This window comes from Nipponia nippon, unplaced genomic scaffold (assembly GCF_047370975.1).
Source record: "Nipponia nippon isolate SJK-2023a ecotype South Korea unplaced genomic scaffold, ASM4737097v1 scaffold_25, whole genome shotgun sequence".
Classification (NCBI taxonomy): Eukaryota; Metazoa; Chordata; class Aves; order Pelecaniformes; family Threskiornithidae; genus Nipponia; species Nipponia nippon.
In genome coordinates this window covers 7304049-7325339 of record NW_028262342.1, presented here as the reverse complement: position 1 = coordinate 7325339, position 21291 = coordinate 7304049, and the positions used below count along the sequence as shown (strand labels likewise).

At 43.3% G+C, this 21291-nt stretch overlaps 1 protein-coding gene across 14 annotated transcripts in view; it reads right to left on the bottom strand.

Moving 5' to 3' along the window:
• Nucleotides 1-21291, bottom strand: part of ANKS1A (ankyrin repeat and sterile alpha motif domain containing 1A) — a 106693-nt gene that overhangs the window by 66167 nt on the left and 19235 nt on the right. For 11 of the 14 annotated variants that reach the window (XR_015705661.1, XR_015705662.1, XM_087761717.1 and 8 more), the window contains exons 2-9: nucleotides 12287-12367; nucleotides 11311-11467; nucleotides 9314-9376; nucleotides 3173-3469; nucleotides 2413-2488; nucleotides 2015-2116; nucleotides 612-707; nucleotides 309-505 (exon numbers count right to left, since the gene is read on the bottom strand). Coding sequence is in view for 12 of the 14 variants with exons in the window: in XM_087761717.1 (XP_087617843.1) it covers nucleotides 309-505; nucleotides 612-707; nucleotides 2015-2116; nucleotides 2413-2488; nucleotides 3173-3469; nucleotides 9314-9376; nucleotides 11311-11467; nucleotides 12287-12367 (1069 nt within the window). In the remaining 2 variants the exon portion in view is untranslated. The remainder of the gene's footprint in view (nucleotides 1-308; nucleotides 506-611; nucleotides 708-2014; nucleotides 2117-2412; nucleotides 2489-3172; nucleotides 3470-9313; nucleotides 9377-11310; nucleotides 11468-12286; nucleotides 12368-21291) is intronic. The other 3 variants (XM_087761722.1, XM_087761725.1, XM_087761729.1) reach the window with 1 other exon arrangement.

Here is a 21291-nt window from a genome sequence, read left to right as displayed (position 1 = left end):
GACCTAAGTGCAATGTCCTGACAAACCAAAATTCACAGGCACCGGTATTCAATTGCCAGAAAACAGAAGGATAAAACGCTAGGTGAAAATCAGGCATGTAGAAGTGGCTACTCACGGGCAATGCAATGGAGGTTATGTGAACAGGCCAGTGAAAAGGAGAGGTACCTGCCTGCTCTAATCAATGCCAGGGGTGGGTTTAAAGAGTTCCTCAAGCTGAGGGATTGGCAGCCTGCTGCAAAGTCATGAAAATAGAGGTAAGTTACCTATCTTTCTAAGGCAAGCAGAGACGAACACACATAGCTACATACAGGCCTGACTCCTGCTGCTTTGAGACCAGTTGATTCCGCTTCCTTATTCACAGACTCTCGATCTGAAGATCTCCCACTGGCAAGGCTGTCCAGGGAGTGGCAGGACGTTGCATTGTATAAAGCTTCATATGGGCTCTCCTTTTCTGGGTTCACATCAAAATCTATGATCAGTTCTGTAACTGCTTTCTCCACATCACCTGTGAGAGGAAGAGACAAGAGCATCACTTGGGGCTTCTGCCCTTGGAAAGTCAGCAGTTGCAGGAAGGACAGTGCTAGTGACTGCCATGTTGCACAGAAGCCTACCCTGAGATATCCGGCACACAGGATCAGCAGCTGGAACAAGCGGTGCTTGAACAGTCTTCTCTGCAGCTTTGGCACTTTTCTTCCCAATTGTGTAATCTGCAATGAGGTGGGGCGACAGGGTCAGTTCATGCCAATTCAGTTTTATGTCCACTTCAGCGTATGGTACTCCTCCCTTGTGGATGGAAGGCCAACTGTCAGCTTATTAAGTCTCCAAAAAATAACCAAAGTACATTATTAAAACTTGCAGCTCAGATCCCAAAATAGAAGCAGGCAGCCTCTTGAATCACATGCACAAGGTTAAGGACGGTTCTTTGAACTTTTACAGAGTCTTTAATCAGAAAGCTGCAAAGCTCCTGTATGGACACGATGTCATGGAGCAGATTACTTCATGCTGTAGACACAAGCTACATCACTAAACAGAGATGCAGTCTGGTCTTCTGGAGTCATAAGACAGCAGAGAAACCAATTCTAGCTGTGGTCCCCTAACCACAGGAAGGGCCAGAAATATTAAGCTTATGTGAATAAAGTCAGACAGCAACATCTCATGCAGCTAGCTCACTTACAGGAGCAAGCGAACAGCATTTACCTGCAAGAACTTTAGTGTTAAAGCTCATCTTTGTCTTCAGTTTCAGAATAGAGATAATACCTACCAGCCTCACAGGCAAAGCTTAATTAAAAGTCTGCAAAGTGCTTTGAACCTGTAAAGCTCTCAAATGCTAAGCATGAATAATGCACACCAGTTGCATACGCTTCTGATCTTTCTCCCCACAGCTGAGAGGAAATTGAGACAGCATAATTACAAGGTATGAATTTAGCTAAGATGCCACATTTCATTCCCTAAATTGGACAGACACAATGGGCCAAGCTCCTTTATAAACCACAAGTAATCCAGGCCTTTTCTGTAAATCTCATCTGCAAAATCCATGCCCAAGCTTCACAATGAAGTGAGGAGTAGGATGTAAGATCCATGGATGACTATTTGCCTACACAGACACATAAAGGATAGTTAATCCAAAACCATTTCTAAAGCTATTACTTTGCTTTCTGCAAGCAGATTTAGGCTATCCTTAATTTTAATTAACTTCTAAAGTGAGTTAAACAAAGCTCAATTAAGCCCATTTAAACTGTAAAAGTCATGCCACACTCCTTCAGCAAAGGAGCTAATCCCCCTAAATCCCCCCCCCAGAAGTCCCCCTGCAAACACTTGCTCTGAAGACAGTTCACCCGAGCATTTAAGCATCATTCTTTCCAACACCTGTAAGATTCTCATCGAGGGGCCTGGCCTGAGGCTGCTTTGCTTTCAGCACTTTCCAGGACTAGAGAACAAAATCCTGTACTTGCACTGGCACAATTATCACCTCAAACCTTTCCCTCCTGCCCACACACAGAGCTACACCACTTACCTTCGATGAGAGCTGCTATGTGTTGGCTTTTCTGAGAAGGAAGCTCCCTCACAATATCCAGAGCTGTCAGGCCTCTGTTATCCTTTATGTTCACATCAATACCTACAGTATAGATGTAGAGAAGGCAAAAGCAAGAATATTCTCAAACTATATGCAAATTCATGCCTTTAATGAAGTTAGAGCTCACATTTATGATCATCACTGGGGGGGAAGATAATTGCTCTAGAGAAGCAGATTTAAAGCCAAACACCAAGAGATAACCTCTCCTATAACCCTCTCCAAGGAACAACACTTTGATAGCTGTTTGGAGCAACATGCTGCCACTAAAAAGGCATTTCCTCAAGTTCTGGGTGAAGGGATCACCATGTTATTGCTTCAAAAGGGGAACATTCTCTCACCTGCAGCCAGCAATATTTGTACCACATCTGTCTTGCCAAACAAAGCAGCTTCGTGCAAAGCACTGCCTTTTTCAGTCTGCAAATTAAATGGAAAATAGCATGAAGCTAGACAGTGAGGAATGGTGATGGAGGCATGTTTTAGAAAGTTACGGAAGCAATAAATATACAGCACCATATACAAAGTGTGGGCAACAATATCTACAACTGAGGACAAACTATCACTATTACTACAATGCTGAGAATTTGGAAGGGAAAATGGGATGGTCTCTTCAGAGAGACACATGGGCCCGGGTTAGAGACCAAGAAAGGATTTTCTACAGCTTAGCAAGAAGTCATGTCCTGAAAAAGACAGACAAGACTACCACATACAAGCTATTGCTGTGAAAATAGCATATTCACAAGTGGCTTGATAGGAAGAGAAACAGTTTGCCTCCATTGCTATCAAGAGCTCATGGTTTTGCAGAGCAGAACAGCTTAGGCAAAAGAGCTTTTTTTCCCCCTCCCTGGCTATGTGTCTGGGGCTCTTTGTCCAACTAACGAGCAGGCGTGAAGCATGCACAGCACCAGAATCCCTCGGAGCAGCTTCTCAGAGCAACCAAGAGCTGAACAAACAGCCCAGAGGAAAACAAAGCTATCACTCATCTTTCATAAATGATCCCTCCAGGAGGAGGGTTAGGTGGAGCTCTCTGTATCGTGACTACAGGGCTTCTCCACCCCCCAGCAATCAGACCAGCCCTGCACACACAGGCACAGTAGATACCTGATAGTTGCTATCCATGCCAGCATCCAGGAGGACATGGACTACAGTTTTGTGACCATTCCTAGCTGCCAAGTGCAGGGGAGTGTGTTTCTTAGTGTTGCAGCTTAAAAGATTGGGGTGAGCGTTCAAGAGCATCTTCACGACTTCCAGCCTCCCATAGAGCGCGGCCAGGTCCAGAGGAGTCTCAAACTTGTTATTGCGCATGGTGGGGTCGGTCAGCTCCTCCAGAAGGACCTTCACCACCTCTGTGTGGCCGTACTGCGCGGCGCAGTGCAGCGCTGTCTCGTTGTCATTGTTCTGGGGGGTCACAAATGCCAGTGCGTCAGAACAGGGGAGAACAGAGCTGCTCCGTGCCTCACTCAAACCATTGAAGTTTAAATGCAAAAACAAGACAAAAAAGCAGTTGGGAAGAAGAGAGCCCAGTTTAAAACGGAGCCTGGAGCAATGTTTTCACCATCTCACTAGCCATTTACCAAGCACAGACATCCCCTCATGAACTCATCAACCGACCCACCCAGTAAAAGCTTCAAAATCATTCAGAACAATAAGCTTTACTCAGATATGGGAAATCTGCTCTATGGGAAATAGGTGCTATATGTGGAATAGCCTGCTTTCAAAGCAGAGAGGTCAAAATCAAGGGACCATGCTAAAGTTTAAGGGATTGTCGAGCTGTATCTGGATTCCCATTAATTCTGCTAGCACCTGGGGAAAGCAGCCTGTTATTTGTTGGCAGCATCCCACACTTTGGGGTGCCACAAAAATAAAAGGCTGCAATATATGATAGGCAAACTGCAGCATGAATTCTATCTGCTGTAGCTCAATTGCCATCATTTTAGATTTAAACTTCAATTGTTTCAAATCCTACTTATCCTGATTATAACAGTCATTCCACCCTTGCAATTCTGAAGCTCGCAAGCTGGCCGGTTTAGAGAAAGGGTGCATAAAGTTACATGCAGTTTGTGAATTAGAAAGCAGTGCAATTAGATCACTCCACTAACAAGCCCTCGTAGCGAAGGTCTCGGGTCAACTGAGGGAAGAGATGTCCAAGTGACAAGAGAACACCTCCACAGTGAAAGCCAGATCCAATTAATGCATGCAGCACCTCTCAGGTTAAAAATCAGCAATGCAAAGCATTGGAAGACAAGCAACCTAACACATTTCACTTGCAGGTGCAAAATAGGAACATTGCCAGATTTAAAAGAGCCTTTTCTCAAATTAAATTCACCTCAAGTTTCTAGTTTTAATACTGTGTGTTATACACAGAGGGATTTTTGTTTAAGGACTTTAGAAACAAATACTTATCTAACAATTTGACCCAAAAAACTTTAGTACAAACTGTCACACATTTCAACTTTAGCTGAAAGAATCATGGCTGAATTTGTCATTTAAGAACAGTTCCCATTAAAAAAAAACAAACAGAAAAGGTACTTGTCCTGATGGAGTCAGAAGTACCACTTTAGAAAATGAATTTGATCAAAATATCTTCCTTTTTGCTTTGAGAGCACATGCGCTTTTCCGGATACCAGCTTGTAGCAGCAGTCAATATTTTGCACCATTTCACAACCACGCTGCTGAACTTGCTCTGTTGTACAAGTACTTTAATCCTATTAACGTGTTAAGTCATTCTAGGGATTACAGGAGTCATGCATGCAAACTCCCATTTGTTTTTATCTGGTATTTGCATCATTTTTCAGCCATGTGAAGCATAAGGGAAGCGAGGAGTTCTGGAGGGGCTCTCTGCAGCTGCAACTTCTATAAAAGCAAAGACTAAGGAGGCAGGAAGCAGCAACAGCCACATGCAGACGTGAGATATTTAAGAAGATAAGGAAAGCATGGCATCACTGTTAGCACAGAAGTTCAAAGTCAAACAACAGGCTCTATACTTGGAGTGGCAGAGGCAGCCATGGTGAAGGAAGGCACATACAAGTGGACAGAAGTTACTGTAGAATAAAGAAGTCTGCACATAAAATACACATACAGAGTGAGAAAGGGAGAGAATAGAGAACTACAGAGATTATACCTATCAATCAGCTTAAGCTGCTGGTCTCAAGGCATTTAAAAGGTCGGTAAATACCACTATTCTTATTTGACAGTGAAGGGAACCCAGGTATTGGTGAGCCCATGACGCGGCCAGACCGAGGCCCTCAGCCTGCCCCATAGCACAAGGGAGGCTTGCCAGCAATTTTTGCAGAAAGAGTAGATAACCCCTGTCCCTCTGGAGCAGTGGGTATCTGCCAAAGAGCCATGGGGGGTATGCACTGCTCATGCCGCCCTAGCCCTGGCTACAGAGGATTTCCACTGCTAGGACTGTCCCCCTCTCATCCCTCCCTGGCAGAGACCACATCGCTCAAGGGTGCTTTAAAGCACACAGCAGCTCCAAACACCTGCCTGACGGCTCAGAAATGCGAACATAACATCCTTTAATAACATAATTGTTGAAGACTTCTCCCATCTTCACTGCAAGTTAGTCTAATTATCTTTAAGCAGGTCAGGCTCTGACACTCAGGATGAAATCCCCAGACTTGCCTCCTGCAACAGAGATCACCAGGTGGTAACCTTCCCCGAATCATTACAGCAAGTCTTTCCCCATCTCAGACTGTGTACTGGAAACTCCCGCTATTGCATAAGTCTTTATTGCCTCCATTTTAGGAGAGCTTTGAGTAGCCAAAAATGCCAGAGCCATTCCTGGCAAGGGAGTTTGCCTCCCTTCCCCGCATCGCCTCTCCAAGCACAAACCAGAGCAGAGCCTGAACAATGAGCATGAGCACTCAGACATACATATTTATCAGAGATGGAAAAAGAAAATTCCTTTCCAGCAGCCAGAAGGCATATGGGTTCAAATTTCAAAACTTAGAAAAATAGAGCACTCAACAGGGCCCAGGGGCTGCATTCTTGCAGGAATCCTAGCACCCCTCCAATTCACAGTTGGGAGTGAGAAGCTGGGCTTGTATGATGCCTGCCTGCAGACCACAAACCAGGAACACAAGCAGAAATGCTTCTGCTGTCATATGGGCTCCATCAAATTTTTCAAGCCCTAGTAACTAGATACCACATACCATAGCCCTTATGCTCCTCATCACACAATAAAATGGAGTATCTACAGCTCCTTAAAGTATATCTGTCTGCGCTCCTGATCTTAACACACTGTAAGAGGGCTTTGATTGAAGAAAGGGAGACTTGGTTTAAATAAGGGAAAGTTTTCTAACTTTCTAACCTGCAAAGATTTGAACGGTCGAATAAGCTGCCAAGGGAGACGATGGAGCTGTCCGTCTCCGAGGTTTCTGAGAAGCTGCTAGACAAACACTGGTCAGGAATGATTTAGGTAGACCCGATTCTGCCTCAGGGCTACGGAAAGAGGCTACGCGTGACCCTTCAGTCCCATCCAACCTATATCTAAGATCCCTTTTTGGTAGGATTTTTGTCAGCGCGTGCAAGTCGAACGAAGGCTCGCCCTATTAAAAACCTGCTATTTTGCTGCTCCAGTGACACGACTGATCCTAAAGCACAGAACAGGGATATCCCGCTGGCATCCACTCCATGAACTTTCAGTTAAAGGCAGGCCAAAATGAAAGAAAAAAACCCAAACGTTAAAATCCAAACTTCACCAGGAGGTGAGACCGAAGGCACAGCACAACCTCAGGCACAAAGCAGGCCAGAAGAGCTGGCTGGAGCTGCCCGGTCAGTTGTACCATCTCCTTCCCTCCTTTTGCAGCACAAAATTTCCATCAGTGCCCTACACGGCACTGCCAGGAGCAGAGTAAGGATGAACAGGCCTCCTTCCTTCCTACAGGTGCCCAACAATGCCAAACATTTCAGAAACCAAAAAAAAAAAAAAAAAAAAGATTCCCATATGCCCAACAAGCTTTTGGGAGCTCTGTGGGTAGGTTCACTGCCCGGTTTCATTTGCAGACTCCAGATGGTAGGCTTCCACTTTTCTCAGCAGCCCATTTAGATTTATAGCACTTTAAACCCAATCTGCATGATTCATTTGCTTCCAATTAAAAAAGACAAGGGTAGTTTGCGCAGTGCACAAACCTGAGCTACGTGACAGCTTTTTCTGCTTTGGCTGTGCTCAACTGGTTGGTTCCTTCATACAGATTAAATAACCAAATTCAAGATAGCAGGAGTTACTGAAGTGAAGTTGCTGCTCAATCTCTTAACTTTGCTTCTATCATTTGCTTTTCAGAAGTCCTTCAGGCCTGTATCAGACATATTGCAGGGACCTCCTATTGAACAAAAGATGTTGAAAAGGAAGGGCATAAAAAGAAGCTGTTAACTATTTCTTTAACTTTTAGGAGAGCAAGAAGCTTCTGGCTTTCTTATCTCTTCCTCAAGAGGATGTTAAATTGTAGTCCAGCCTTATATAAACGCTTTCCCCCTCTTCTAAATATCCAAAAATGTTTGGAAAGATGACATCTCGCTTCAATCATTTCTGTATGACATCCCATCCTGCGTGGGAGCTGAGTAGCTGGAAGCACTAACTAAGCAAGGACTCTTACACTTTGCACCTGGACTTTTTGTGGTTCTCCTACCTACAGCCAGGCTATTTGAGAAAACATCAAGGTTTGCATGACAGGTAAGATTCCACATGCTCTTCATCAAACCTGGTCAGAAACCGGTGGAAAGTCGGTCAGAACTTGCGATGAACCTAACAGGTTGTCTATAAATCATACCTCTCTCCTTAAAACCAAGGCAAAGATTTCAAAAGCACTAGCCTTGTTCTTGAGAGCGCTATAGCCATCTTGAAAACTGAACTGAGAGGTTAAAATAATGCACTCGTCAAAAATATAAAATCCAAATTAGAATACTTCGTAAACAGAAATCCACAAGAAAGTGAGCTCACTGTATATTTCATCTTTACCTTCCTTCTTCATTCAACATTTTAATGCTGGAGTGTGTAAGATTTTACTCTGTTATTGACAATGTTTTAGAAAGCTCCTCTCAGGCAACTGAACTGCTTGACTATGATGTTTCCAAAGAAGACATTCGTTGTTGTAAAATTCCCATCTGGATTTTTGTAAAAATCACTGATACAGATGAGCTTCAAGTAAATATATTTGTGCTTAAGGGGGTACGCAGTAGAGTATTTCCTGAAATAAAAGTCTGCAAAAACAAACGTAATTCCCTGTGGTTAGCAAGCTCAGGAACTTCGAATGTGTGTTTTTAAGGTACAGCAGATCAAGCAGAGTGAAAGTTTTAACTAAACTTCAAGAGACAGAAATCTGCCATGGGTGGCTGGATCCAAAATAATTGGCTGGAAGCAATAGTGGCATGGTAGCTGAGAACAGAAGTATCTCATGATAAATCAGCAGACTATTATGCCATCACTGGCCTGCAGCTTCACTATAAATAAAAATGAAAAATGGTGTCTGAGAAAACACCACCAGGAATTTTCTTATCTGCTTCCTCAATTGCTCAGCCTCAGTGCATCATAAGTGCTGATGTCAAGCCTTTTTGTAGCTCAAGAACAACTAAAAGCAAGAGAGGAGCAAAATAGGCAAGAAAACAGGAACAGAAGACTAGGGCTGAAGGGTCAGACGACACAACAGACTTAACATCAAAAAAGAGAGACTGATGCAATAAGCAGGACATGAAGGACTTGGGAAGGGAGGCATGAACATTACTGCCTTCCCATCTCCCCACCACCACCAAAAGAATTAACTGTCCATTCCAACGACAAATACAGCATTATGCATTTTGTAGGAGAAAAGGCATGAAAGTTCACTCCAAACAGCCCACAGAGAAAATGCATCCATGTTTAAGCAGGAACAAAGTTTCCTTCCCTTTGCATTTATCAGCAACATTAGCACATGAAACAAAACCTAAAGCATTTTAATTGAAATAACATTACCTTTTGGAAGTCATCCAGCCAAACCAAGCAAACTGACCGTCACCGTGAGTCCTACAAGGCTAAGCAATGAAGGAGCCCCCAGGAAAGTAAGGAAAAGCTTCCCTTAAATTATGTTTCTATAACTGCTTTGAAGAAAGAAACCCACAGTAAATAAATGGTTGCATTTTACTTTTCCCCAAGCAGCTGCAAACTGAACAGGTATTATTGCAACTGGATGACATTGCACCTGGAAGCACGCGAGTGCAGCTTGGAGTAATGATGCAGTGAAATGCTGACAGCAAAGTACACACCTTGGCATTGATATATGGGTCAAAGGGGCCGTACTTTTTGAGTTCTTTGATCTCAAGAGCATTCTACAAAAAGGAAGAGGAAAAAGAAAAAAAAATGTGACAATGAAATGGGTGAGATATAGCAACACAGCAATGGGTGACTCCCAAGGGGTGGAAATGACAGAACACAGCATCTTGTTCCAGTCAAAGCTATTAACAGCAGAAGCCATTCCAGCTGTCGATTCCTGTAACTCGAACCACTGTGCATTTCATCTACAAGACTCCAACACAAGCAGCACAGGCTATTCGGCTGACTTTTCTCATTTAAAAAGGTTCCTACTAAACAGACATTAATGAAACATTACCTGGAAGGATTACACTAAGCTTTTAGTCTTTTGCAAAGGTTTCTCCTATACCTGTCCTACTCGGAGCAGAACAGTTTACATTCAGGGCCCTCAGTCAATTCTTATCAGGTTGATTGTAAACAGCTAACTACACTTCTCAAACCTATTTAAACAGACTGAATGCCTGCAGCTGTGCCTGAAGACATTATTAACCACAGCCCCAAACTGGAAAACTATCAACAAAGACATTAAAACACACACTCTTAGTTATTTCTGCTCAATTGAGGAGTGGTAGTGAATAGCATTACCACCGTACTTCACATTTCATGATGCTTCAGAAGCAACCATTTAGCCTTGGAGCAGCCCGATGCATCAAGTTAGCCATCTTATACTGAGGAACAGAAAACTTAAGCATGGCACTTTGGTCCCCACAAAGTATGGCTGGAAGCAGGATTAGGACTCCTAAACCTGACTCCGAAGGTAGTTTGCTCCTCAGCTTCTGAAAAGTATACACTGCAGATCAAAATTAAACAGCAGAAACTCACAGTTCCCAGCTGCTCATCTTGACTTTGACAGATTTTCCTAAACTTGAGCCATGAGTGTCTGACCTACTTGTGAATTAACTTCTGAATGAATACACATTTTTAGCCTTGTGGTACTAAGGCAGACAACTTATTTTGGTTTACTCCTCTCCTCCTGGATGAAAACCTGAGTGCTTTAAGAGTCGATTCACAGGGACATTAGATATTCCTGCCTTAGGGACAGGACAACCAAGGGCTACTGTAGCTTTAACCATCTGATGTGTATCTGTTACTGCATGTCTGCCCAAGCTCACTCAGCCATAAGTGGTTCAGTAACACTGCTCACTGGCCTCACTCAGTAAACCAGTTCCCTTATCCAACTCTTAAAGAAATGAAATATTTGGGTCTTCCAGAAGTAGAATGTCAGAAGTTCCCTGGAACTGTAAGATACCTGCTGACTTCATGGGGAAGTTGCTCAAGAGCCAGCCCTCCAAAGTGGACGCAGCAGCCACTGTACAGAATAGCGCTCTCATACACATCAATCCTTCTGCATCCTAGACCAAAAACTATCAGCTTGACAAAGGGAAGAAATCCACCAGATTTTTTTTTTTCTTCCCTGATTGAGAAAATAATTCTTTAAGATTAAGCTAGGGATTTATCTGGGGGCAAGTAGGGTTAAAGTTATCTTACAACTTACAAATTAGTTAACTGGAGCAAGTGCTAGAGACAAGCCAGAAGAATAGCTAAGAGAGCATGGCCAAACAAAAACTAAACAAAGCTGCTTTGATTAGTTCCCAAAGAAGGAGCCAATGTATCCTTTGACAGAACTAGAAACCTTCTCAGCTATCCAGCAGCTGAAAGGAAACACTATGGGTTAGTTTTAGCAGCCCAGTATGAAAGCAGGAGACCACTTCCTACATGTTGAGTGGTTCTCATATTTATATATCTCTCTATAAACATAAACACCTTACTCATTCAATCACTAACTCAGAACTGGAGGTATTTGCTTTAGGCAGTGCCCTTCTTATCCCATTAGCAAGTAGGACTTTATAACAATTGCTACTAGTTTGGGAAGGGTCAGGAGTCAGCTATAGTAGTTTCTCTCCATCTGAGGGAAGCGATTCAACGATATATTAGAGAAAAATACGCAGACCTGCTCATTCACTTTAGTATGTGAAGGTCCCTGGTGGATGAGGAGCTTCACTATGTCTGCATCTCCTTTCCAAGCTGCCAGGTGAAGAGGGTAACAGCCTTTACAGTCTGCTACATTGGTTAATGCATCGTTCCTCAGCAGAACTTCCACCACATCCCTGCAAGAGAAGGGAACTTGAGTCCATAAGATATTCAGTCCTTGTTTCTCAGCTTACCTTCTGCAGTAAGTAGAGTATTTTACAAAAAGTTCATCTGAAAAGGAGTATTTAAGAGATCCTCTTGAAATGTGATTTTAAAGCATTCCTATTAAATGCTGCCCAAGGAAAAAAAAAAAAAAAAAACCAAAAAACAAAAAACCAAAAACCCAAAGAGACTGCCGAGGTGAGCTCAGGGAAGATCTATGTTACCTTCGTACTAATGGAGCTGAATAGGGACTGCAGTCATCCGCAAGCCACTCTGGTGAAAAGTGAATTGCACCAGCACGATGAAGATGAATAAGGATTTTAACTCTATTCAATTTCTCCGTATCTTAAGTAGCAATGAACAATACAAGATTTACCACACTGAAGACTGCAGTTACTTAAAAATGTAATATGCATGAAAGCAAATTTTAAGTGGTGCAGGCACAGCAACACATTGGACACCAGACAGACTACAGAGGACTGTTACTGGAGAAGCCACTTTTAATATGTTGTTATAACTTATCCAAATTGCTTATAAATAAAAGGGTGGTTGAAAACCTCAGTGTTTTGCCAAATTTTTAATGAGATGTACGATCATACTGTGCAGCAGCCAATGCCTCTATAGCTTCACTGCACTGATGTTCTTCACTTCTTGTCCTGAAGATGGTGTAGTGCTGCACCATTGCCATGTTTTCAGTGGAAACAGCATCAGACTGGTGAATGAACTACACAGGAACCGTACCTTGTAAAGCACATAGTATCCCCTATGATCAAAGACATTATAAGATGACTCACTTATGACCATTCAAAGCAGCATGGTGCAGTGGAGTGTATCCAGTACTGTCAACGCAGTTCACATTTGGCCCTCTCCAGATGCTGCAAGACAGAAAACATACAGGGAACACTTAGGCATACAGCAAACAGATGGACAGCTGGCAAGGACAAGTTTCAGCAGAGTTCTCACACCAAGGTGGTTATCTGGAAGCAAACCAGCGGCTGGACAGCTGTGGTTAAGAGCAGTAATACAGAGAACAGACCGCACAGAGCTGCGTCGAGCAGAGGGGTTAGTGTCACAAAGCACACAGCCGGTACAGGGATCCGCTACTCGTTGTTTTATTAGACCATCCTGGTTTTAAATCAGAGATCCCACGTTCTCCTGCTACTAGACCAGCCATACATGTGCTTGCCAAAAAGCATCTTCAGAGGAACATACATCTATTAAAGTTAACCACAAGAGACCATGAACCATCCACCCACCGCTAATTCACACCCCTCTGAAGAATTTTGATGGGTCTGGGAAACCCTCTTCCCTCCATGGCAAGAGTCACTAGGGGTGTAAGTCAAAGACTGTGGGATACAGAGCCTGCTCTTGGTCACCAGTGTGATTCCACACTGACTTCTTACTGTCCAAAAATCATTTCCATCTGACAGCTCTTGGCAGTCTATATGAAAGAGTAGGTGGTCTCCCAGCACTTCTGAGAACATTGTTAGCTTCCCTCCCTTGTTCAAAAGCCGAACACCAAGGATTTAAGGATTAACCCTGTAGAGGATTAATCTTCCCTCTAACCCCTGCAAGGTGTCCTATTTGAAACAGTGTAAGAAGCTGGCACTGTTCTTGCGCTTGCTGCTAAAGCAGTTTAGTTTCTACTGCCGCCCCTCACCGGTGCTACCACCCTCTCCCAGAAAGGGCATGTGAATGGAAATCAGTATGTTCTTATAAGCAAATTGATACTGTTCACCTTTCCTAAAGACAGCCCTCTCTGTTACAACCCATCATTCCTTGTATGCTGGCCTGTTTTAAACTTAAAACTTTCAAGAATTATACAGGATTTATTAGAAGCCTAGACAATCACACTTTTGCTAATACAGTACATTTTCCTGCTTTGTTTTCTTTAACTAGGGGTAGAACCTAACAGCACCCTCTAATCCCCAATTTATTTGGTTTAAAATAAAGTCAACTGTTGCTTTTTACGAAGTAGGCCTTTCCTGATAACTTCATTTCCTACCCAGCATGTAATTGCTACAACTCATTGTACAATACAGGGCAGCCTGAGCAGTAACTAGGTTTTCTAAAATAACAGTCATTACTAGAGGGCTCCTAGCCAGAAAAAACTCTGTACCACAGTGTATAAAAGCAGCAGGAAAGGCACCAAACCAACAGGAATCCCGTGCAGAGCAAGTGGAAATTCAGAAGTAAACTAAGCAGCATGCCTACTCTCAAGCATGTTTCAGGTGGGTTCAGGAGCACACTCTGAAATGGAAAGTCTCTCCCCTCCGAGTGACTCCTGATCCGACAGAGCATTATACAAGGGTTTGCAGTCCTGAGACAGACATGAGCTCCACTAGAGGAGAGGCAGCTAAGGGGAAACTTTATCCAAGAGGACAGGGAAGTAAGCCACAAAATCCAAATTGCAAAAGATCAGAAGGCTTTTCCAGAGGCATTCCCACACACCATCCTGCGCTTCAGAAGGAAACGGCAAACCAATACATAAATGCAATGCATTTCAAGTGTTACTCGCATCATTTGCAGGGTGATGGCTTAAACTGTGTCCGGAAGATGTGAGATGCCAAAAAAACGCTCAGATTGAGTCCAAGAGGTGCCCTACCCCATCCAGCTGCAACAGTCCTGAAGCATGAAGGGGACCTGAGTAATTCTCAGGCTCTGGTTTATTTTTGGCAGTGGGCTCATGCAGTGTGGTTGCCCAAACAATTTATTGCTGGATTTAAAGTGGCAATTAATGGTTAAAACTAGTGCCAGAAAGACTTGTGTGTAGTCTGGAGCAGTTATAAATACTGCGCTTGTGCATCCCCTTGCACAGGCTGCTAACCTGACCAAAGCCAGAGAGTCCAGTGGTTTTACATATGAAACAGAGCTGTGTTTTGATGCTGAGCTCAAAAAGCTTCAGGGTGTACACATGAAAAACCAGCAGCATTTAATACAAATATTTCTTTCAGGTGAAGTTATGAAGTAAGGAAAACCAAGGTTAGTGGTATAATGGGCATAAACCAAGTCACTTGCTCAAAGTGATCCACCCAGTCGGCAGCAAGACCGGGGACTGGAGCCCAGGATATCCATCTCCACCAGAGCATGGTCTCCCTGTGAGAAAACACACTTCCATAAACTTCCTGGTTAATGCTTTAGAGTAAAATGCAAAGTTCCCACTCAAGGGACTCAGAGGAGGAGAAAAGTTGCAGTCCAAGATGGAGCTGGTTCAACAGCGAGCGCTGGGTACTGCAGAAAACAACTGCTAAGATTTTAAGACATTAAAAAAAAAAAAAAAATCTGCTGTGTCCTTTCCTCCCCCTTGCCCTTTTATTCTTGCAAATAAAGAAAGCTTTTATCAAAGAAAGGTCAAATCACCCAGAAGTTCAGACTGAAAGGATCCAAGAAGAGAACTATTTATATTTAGATGTAAGGACTGCAGTGAAGTATATCAGTCTCTTCCCTCCTCTTCCTCTCCAGCCCTGCTAGGAAGGCCATGCAGTTCTCCTGACTTAACAGAAACCAAATCTTTCATTCTATTTTTATTTATGCAATGCATAGCATTAAAGTGACAGGCTAAGATAAGATCCCAAGCTTCTCATGTCAGATCTAAACACAGGAAAATAACTCCACTATGGTCCGCAGAAACTAGGAGCTGGAAAACACTAGCATGCGAGTGTTACTTCTGAAAGACACTGCAATTCCCCCAGAGCACTATTTGCAGTGCCTGGTGCATCTGATCTGGATGACATCTCACACAAAATCTGTAGGACCTGTGGCAGAATTACTGGAAACAAAGTCCAGGCTCTAATCTAAAATATTAGGAAAGCCCCCTCAGACCACTTTGGGGAAGAGGTGGGTACTCTGGGATTAAAATAAGATCTTTTGAAGTGAGGAGTTTGTCAGGTCTTTTCAGGCCAGACAGGGAAATTTAAAGAAGTTTAAGTCAACAGGAAGAACTCAGCAAGACTTTGAGATGTCAGGTTCGTGGGTACGCAGAGCCCCGTTCAGCCAGCCCCTCCTTATCAGACAAATAAATACAGAATAGCGTCTAACTCCTCCTGGTTCAGCCCAGTGCGAGCACATTTCACAACATGGAGAACAAAAAAATTATACATTAAGAATCAAGTAAGTGGGTTTTATGGAGACACAAAAATCACTGCAGGGAAATCAGGAGTCCGCAGCAGCTGGGCAGGCTCAATCCCTTTCAGAGGGGTTTTCCCCTTCAAGTCACTGACGTCCCGCTGTGCTAAGGCGCAGATGCTCACATCCAGGCCCAGGGCCCGCAGCTCCACCTAGAATATATTACCTCCAATGGCTTGCAGATCAGAAATGAAACGAGAAAGAGATGAGCACTTATTTAGGCACTGTGAGATCATGCAGTGGTAAAGCCTGAATCATTTCATCTTAACAATACCTACTTACAGACCTGTTGCCCTGGCAGAGGGGAAGTAATTCAAAACAGGGCAGGATAAACATTGCCTTCGGCAAAAATAGACAAGACAGAACAGAATGCAGGAAATCCTAATGCCAGACCACTGCGATACTCTTTGAGCCTTGCAAGCCAGGGTGTAGATGACGACTCTGGAAGCCACAAGGGCTTTACTCCCTGCTGTGCTACACAGCCTTGGGAAAAGCTGTACTTCCAGACCTCAGTTTTCCCATCTGTAAAATGGAAATACAGTGTTGAGAGAAGCAGAGTACAAAGCCAAGTACTATCTATGTACAGTGTGATTTTGGGCTGTTTCTGATTAAACAGAAAAACAGATCCCAGCACAGGAAGGAGAATGCTGTAAATACAAGTCTCCAATAAAGCTCAGAGAAAGTCTGGAGCCAATTCGACTACCACTGCTGTTTGCTTTCTTTTCTCCCCCAATCCCCCAAAACCCCTTTACGTCAAAGAGGGGGTTTGCTTTTATATTAGCAGTCTCCGTTACGAAAGCAAACTTCTCAAATGATTACCTAGATTTCACCTCCCTTTTGCTGCACCAGGGAAGTATTCAAACAACCTTTCTGATGTATCTGTTTAAGGCAATTAAGACTGAACATTAAGGACACAAGAAAAGCTCTGAAAATTGCAAAATCTGGTCTGTTTAATTCTTGTGCTCAGTTTTTTCTTGCTCCATGATTCAGCAAGTGCTGTAGTCTTTTAAATAACCCTTCCTGTTTGTAAAAATTGCTGAATAAAGCACATTGCTTTAGGTCATGATAAAACCCAATAGTTCCTTTAAACAAGACCATATTTGTCCTCTTGCTTTTCCATTTATTTCTTCCTGACTGTAGTAACTTTACTCACAAAATCATCTGGGGCAGTGGGCTAGAGCAAAGGCCAAGCCACCTAAAGAACAACTCAGTGTTCTGAAGTCAAACGATGAGTCTTCAGACCTGATTTACAGTCTCACTTATGTGGATTACAGAAGCACTCAGAGACTTCAGGGACCGGTACTCTTACTTGCGCAGATCAGACAGCAGAAGCCATTGCTACCCCATGTATCTACCTACTCAACACTAAGGACAAAAGGAACAACCTTAGTACAATGACTGCCTTAGATACAAGAAACCAGTGCACATGAGTGGCTTGGCCCAAGGTCACAAAGGAAGTTTAAAAGTAGCTGAGAACTGGTCCCAGCTGTTTGGAGACTTAGTTCAATGCCTTAGAGACAAAGTGTCACGAGGGCAGTTAAGGCTGGAGGCAGATTAACTCCTAGTCCATTGCCCGGAGGACATCACAAGCAAGTCAATACACACATCTCAGCTATTAATATCCATACAACTGCTAGATTCTTGCAACGCTAACACAACCCTCTTTTGGTATTTCCTGCTTATAGACTGGTAATACAAACAACTCAAATGCTTTGTGCAAGACTTTAGGTTTAAAAAGTGCACTTAAATGTTTCTATAGAGTGAGAAAGGCAGCACTACGCCCATCTCCCCAACGGGACGGGGCACGGCACGGTAGGGCTCACAACAGAGCTGCAACCCCTTTTCTTGCGTGCCTCAACCACTAGATAATACAATAGCCTTTCCAAAAATAAACCGCTGATGCAAGACTGGAGAAGATTAAAGCAGAGTATTCCTGGGGCAGGGGAGAACGTGGCTAGATCCCAAGTAATACTTTCTCAGCCCCTCTTGGCAGGCTTCAGGAAAGACCGTGGAGAGCAACCCGGTTAGGTTCCAACTATTGGAGAGGCTGCAAAAAAAGCCAAAGTGGTGATCTTTGGCTTCTACACTCCTCAACTTCTCTGTCCAGATTCTTCTTTGCTATAAAGAAAGCAGTCAGTTGGGATGATTGCTCCCACCCAAAACTCCTTGGCTGCCTTCTTCCTATACTCTTGTCTGCACTATCATCCTCTTATACCTTTCATGTCCCCTTTTTCTCTCTGTTCAGTAGATTCCTTCCGAACTCGACTGTCCCCCACCCAACAAACTGAGGAACATACAACCTATGCATCTGCCGGGTCCGTTCTGCTCAGGCCTGAGGAGTTTGTACAGCACCTAGGTCAATGGGAGCTTAATTTTGACTGCTGCTTGCAGCTTATCATGGAACACCTGACAAAAAAATGTGCTTTCTGCCTTTGGTAGTATTTTCCACTAACTACAGCAGAGTTAGCTCTAAAAGCACAATATTTAAGAGCTTGGCATTGCCATTTTACAGCTGCAACATCTTATCAGTTACAAAACCAAATTCAGACATACTACAGAAAATGTGGGTGGCCATTTAATATAGAGGATAATTACATAATGCTTTGCAGAGAATCCAGGCATTTTAAACACATGCAGAAGTCTCACTTCACATTCCAGTCCTATGCAAGAAGCATTTGCTGTATATAAAATTCTCCCACTAACATTACTACCTCCATTTTTCTATTGGAAAAAATAAAATACAGTAATTCACATTTAGCACTTCAAATATGAAGATGTTGCCAAGCATTTTACAACCAAATACAGTAATTACCTTCTACCTGATGTAGAAGAGCTAAGGGCCAAGGGGCTGCAAAGGGAGAGTTACAGATTGTTTTTGTTGGATTTGTTGTTTGAGTTTCCTTGTTGGGTTTGATTATTTTTTTTTGGGCCATAATTCAGAACAAAATTTTCTTCTTGACTGACAAGGCTAAAATGCAACTTCGTTTGCTTAAATGAAAGGGAAGAAGCTGAATGATCTGAGCTAATACTACACGTGCTTCTCAAGTGTCTCTAGACTTGGGAAAAACACATGCAAGAAGAACTGTCAGCAAGGATACTACCCATAGATCATACAGCCTGCAAGACCTCAGGAGAGCTGAAGCTCTCAACCAGCTTTTCACACTGAAAGAAGCAGGAAAGTTAGAGTGTATTCCCAAAGCTGTCGGGAGAAGCGTGGAAAAATCCTTTGCACTGCAAGCAGTAAGTTACATTGATAAATCTTGATGGCAAAATGAATTGGAAAAGGATTACAGAGTCTGAATGATTAGGGGCAAATTAAAGAGCAGATCTGGATTTACTGGGCTGTCAGCCCTCCGACCACAGACACCACGTACAGACAACGCAGAAGGTGCAATGCTGAGTATGTCATCTGAAACTGGCTATGAGGTATTACTGCCCTCATTTCCTCCTGCTGGAACTCACCGGGTCCTCACTGTTGTGCTTAAAAAAAAAAAATCTAAAATTAGAGGAAATGGAAGACCACTGACTCCACGCACAAGAATTAACACACTGAAGAGTACAGCACTGCCCAGCTGCTACAGCATCAGCACAGATTTACACGCTGCTTTTAATACCTCTCCCTTCCAGAAAGCACCTATGATATGGGAAAAATCACCAGTGAAATGCCGTTAGTTCTGGGCTGCAAAGCAGAAATTTTCCCAGCAATTAACACACAGGAGCAGGAAAGCAACACCTACAAGGAAAGAATATTGGGATCATAAACATCTGTGCAAAGCATCCAGTTTTCAAACATGAAAAGAACAAAACTGCCAAGAGCAGACAAATTGATCCTACTGGGATTTGAACACACCATTCCAGGAAATCTGGATACTTAAGACATGGTGCATAGGTTAAAGTCAAAGTTAAGGGGCACATGCATTAGACGTGCAGCCACTTAGACTGCTGAACCTAGACACAGAAGACTGGTAAGCATCATTCCTAAACCAACAAAGCATGCTAACTCCGGGCTCCTTCCACGACAGAAGTACGCCAACATCTCTGCAGAGAAGACACTGTTAATGTGGGGATGACTCACTTCTTACAATCAGCAGAAGTCTCAATCTTGCAGCTAAGGGATTAATGTTGTGTCAGCCCATGCAAAGCGGGACTAAACAGTAGAGGTACAAAGCTATGTTCAGAGATTCACAGGGCAGCAATACGAGATCTTACTGTCTCTATTTTTCCACATTGTCGGAACATACCTTCTTTCCTTACAGAAATGTAGGCAGAGCTGAGTCAGGCAGTCAATCTATCAAAGAATGACAATTGTGTTTCCAATTAGAGCAAACAGGTGAAGACATGCAGCATATACATCACAAAGAAGAATTCAGTGCCTGCTGGAGGTGCTTTTCCCCACTCCAACTGCAGGCAGCTCTTTCCAGAAAATTCCTTTCAAGCACACGAAAAAGAATAGTTTCCCAGTGCATGCATTTCTTTGCACAAATACCAAACAAATGCTGAAAACTAAACTCGATGGAAGCCTGCTGAAAGCATTACATTGCAGCATAAAAAGATCTCCTTGAACAGGTAATGTCCTCACTTAAGAGCAACTTTCAGGTTTATGGACATGTTCATAGGGAGAATTTGTTTATTTTGCAGCTGCATTTGTGTATCAAGCAAGTTTTATGGCAGTAATAAGTGTTTTCAACAGCTGTATCCACAAAACTCCCTTTAATTCTCACATATAGGTCTGTCTGCATACAAACGAACAGCTCTACATGGCAGGGTATGCTTTCATCTCATCTAGTAGCTGCCGTATCAATTCGCACTTCCCAGTGGACTTTGTTTCAACAGATTTTAGATCAGGTTTAGATCAGGATCTTAGTGAAGAAGTACTCAACAGCTTCAGCAAATCTTAACTACACACCTGCAACTTTTAATGGAAACTACCACCTAAACTTTCCTGGCACCCAAGTTTTGAAGAGGAGCAGTTAAGTGAGAGTTTGAGACTAAAATATCATCATCACAAACATGAAAATTCATGGACATTTACATAAACCAAAGAGAGCAGGAGAGCAAATCTCCCATCTCAGCTAGTCCTCTGGTAGGAAAGCACGCATGTCTGGAAGGAGAAACCATAGCACAGCTCTGCAATGTTACAATAACAAAGAAAAACTGGGGGTGAGTTTTTACTAGAGTGACTTTTTGATCTCCTACATGCATCTGGATTTCTTTCCTTTCAAAATTTTGGCCAAAAGAAGTAAGTTTGGCACGTAACAAAAACATAACTTCCTCTAGAGCGAAGCTGTCACACCGCCCAGTTTCCAACAGTGGGATGCAGAGCTGAAGTTTCCCAAGAGAGGAGAATCCATGTGTTTGGAAGGGGCGGTGGTAGGAATGTGTCTTTGACAAACACAGAAGAGGAAACAAACCACCTCCACGTGCGTGCACCAAGAACAACAGCATCGGGGTGATCACTGACCACGTCCTCAAGGAGCCGGCACGGACGTTCAACTCCAAACACGTACGGCAGCATCCATCTGCACCGAGGCCGTTACAGGATTTTGGCCACTGTCCCACTTGGTTCCGTTCCCCTTGCTCTCCAGGGACCGCCTCAATCATTGCACAAGCAAGAAGGCGGTTGTGCCGCTTTTTAATTTGTATCTGCACCTCCCCCAAACCACTACACAGATCC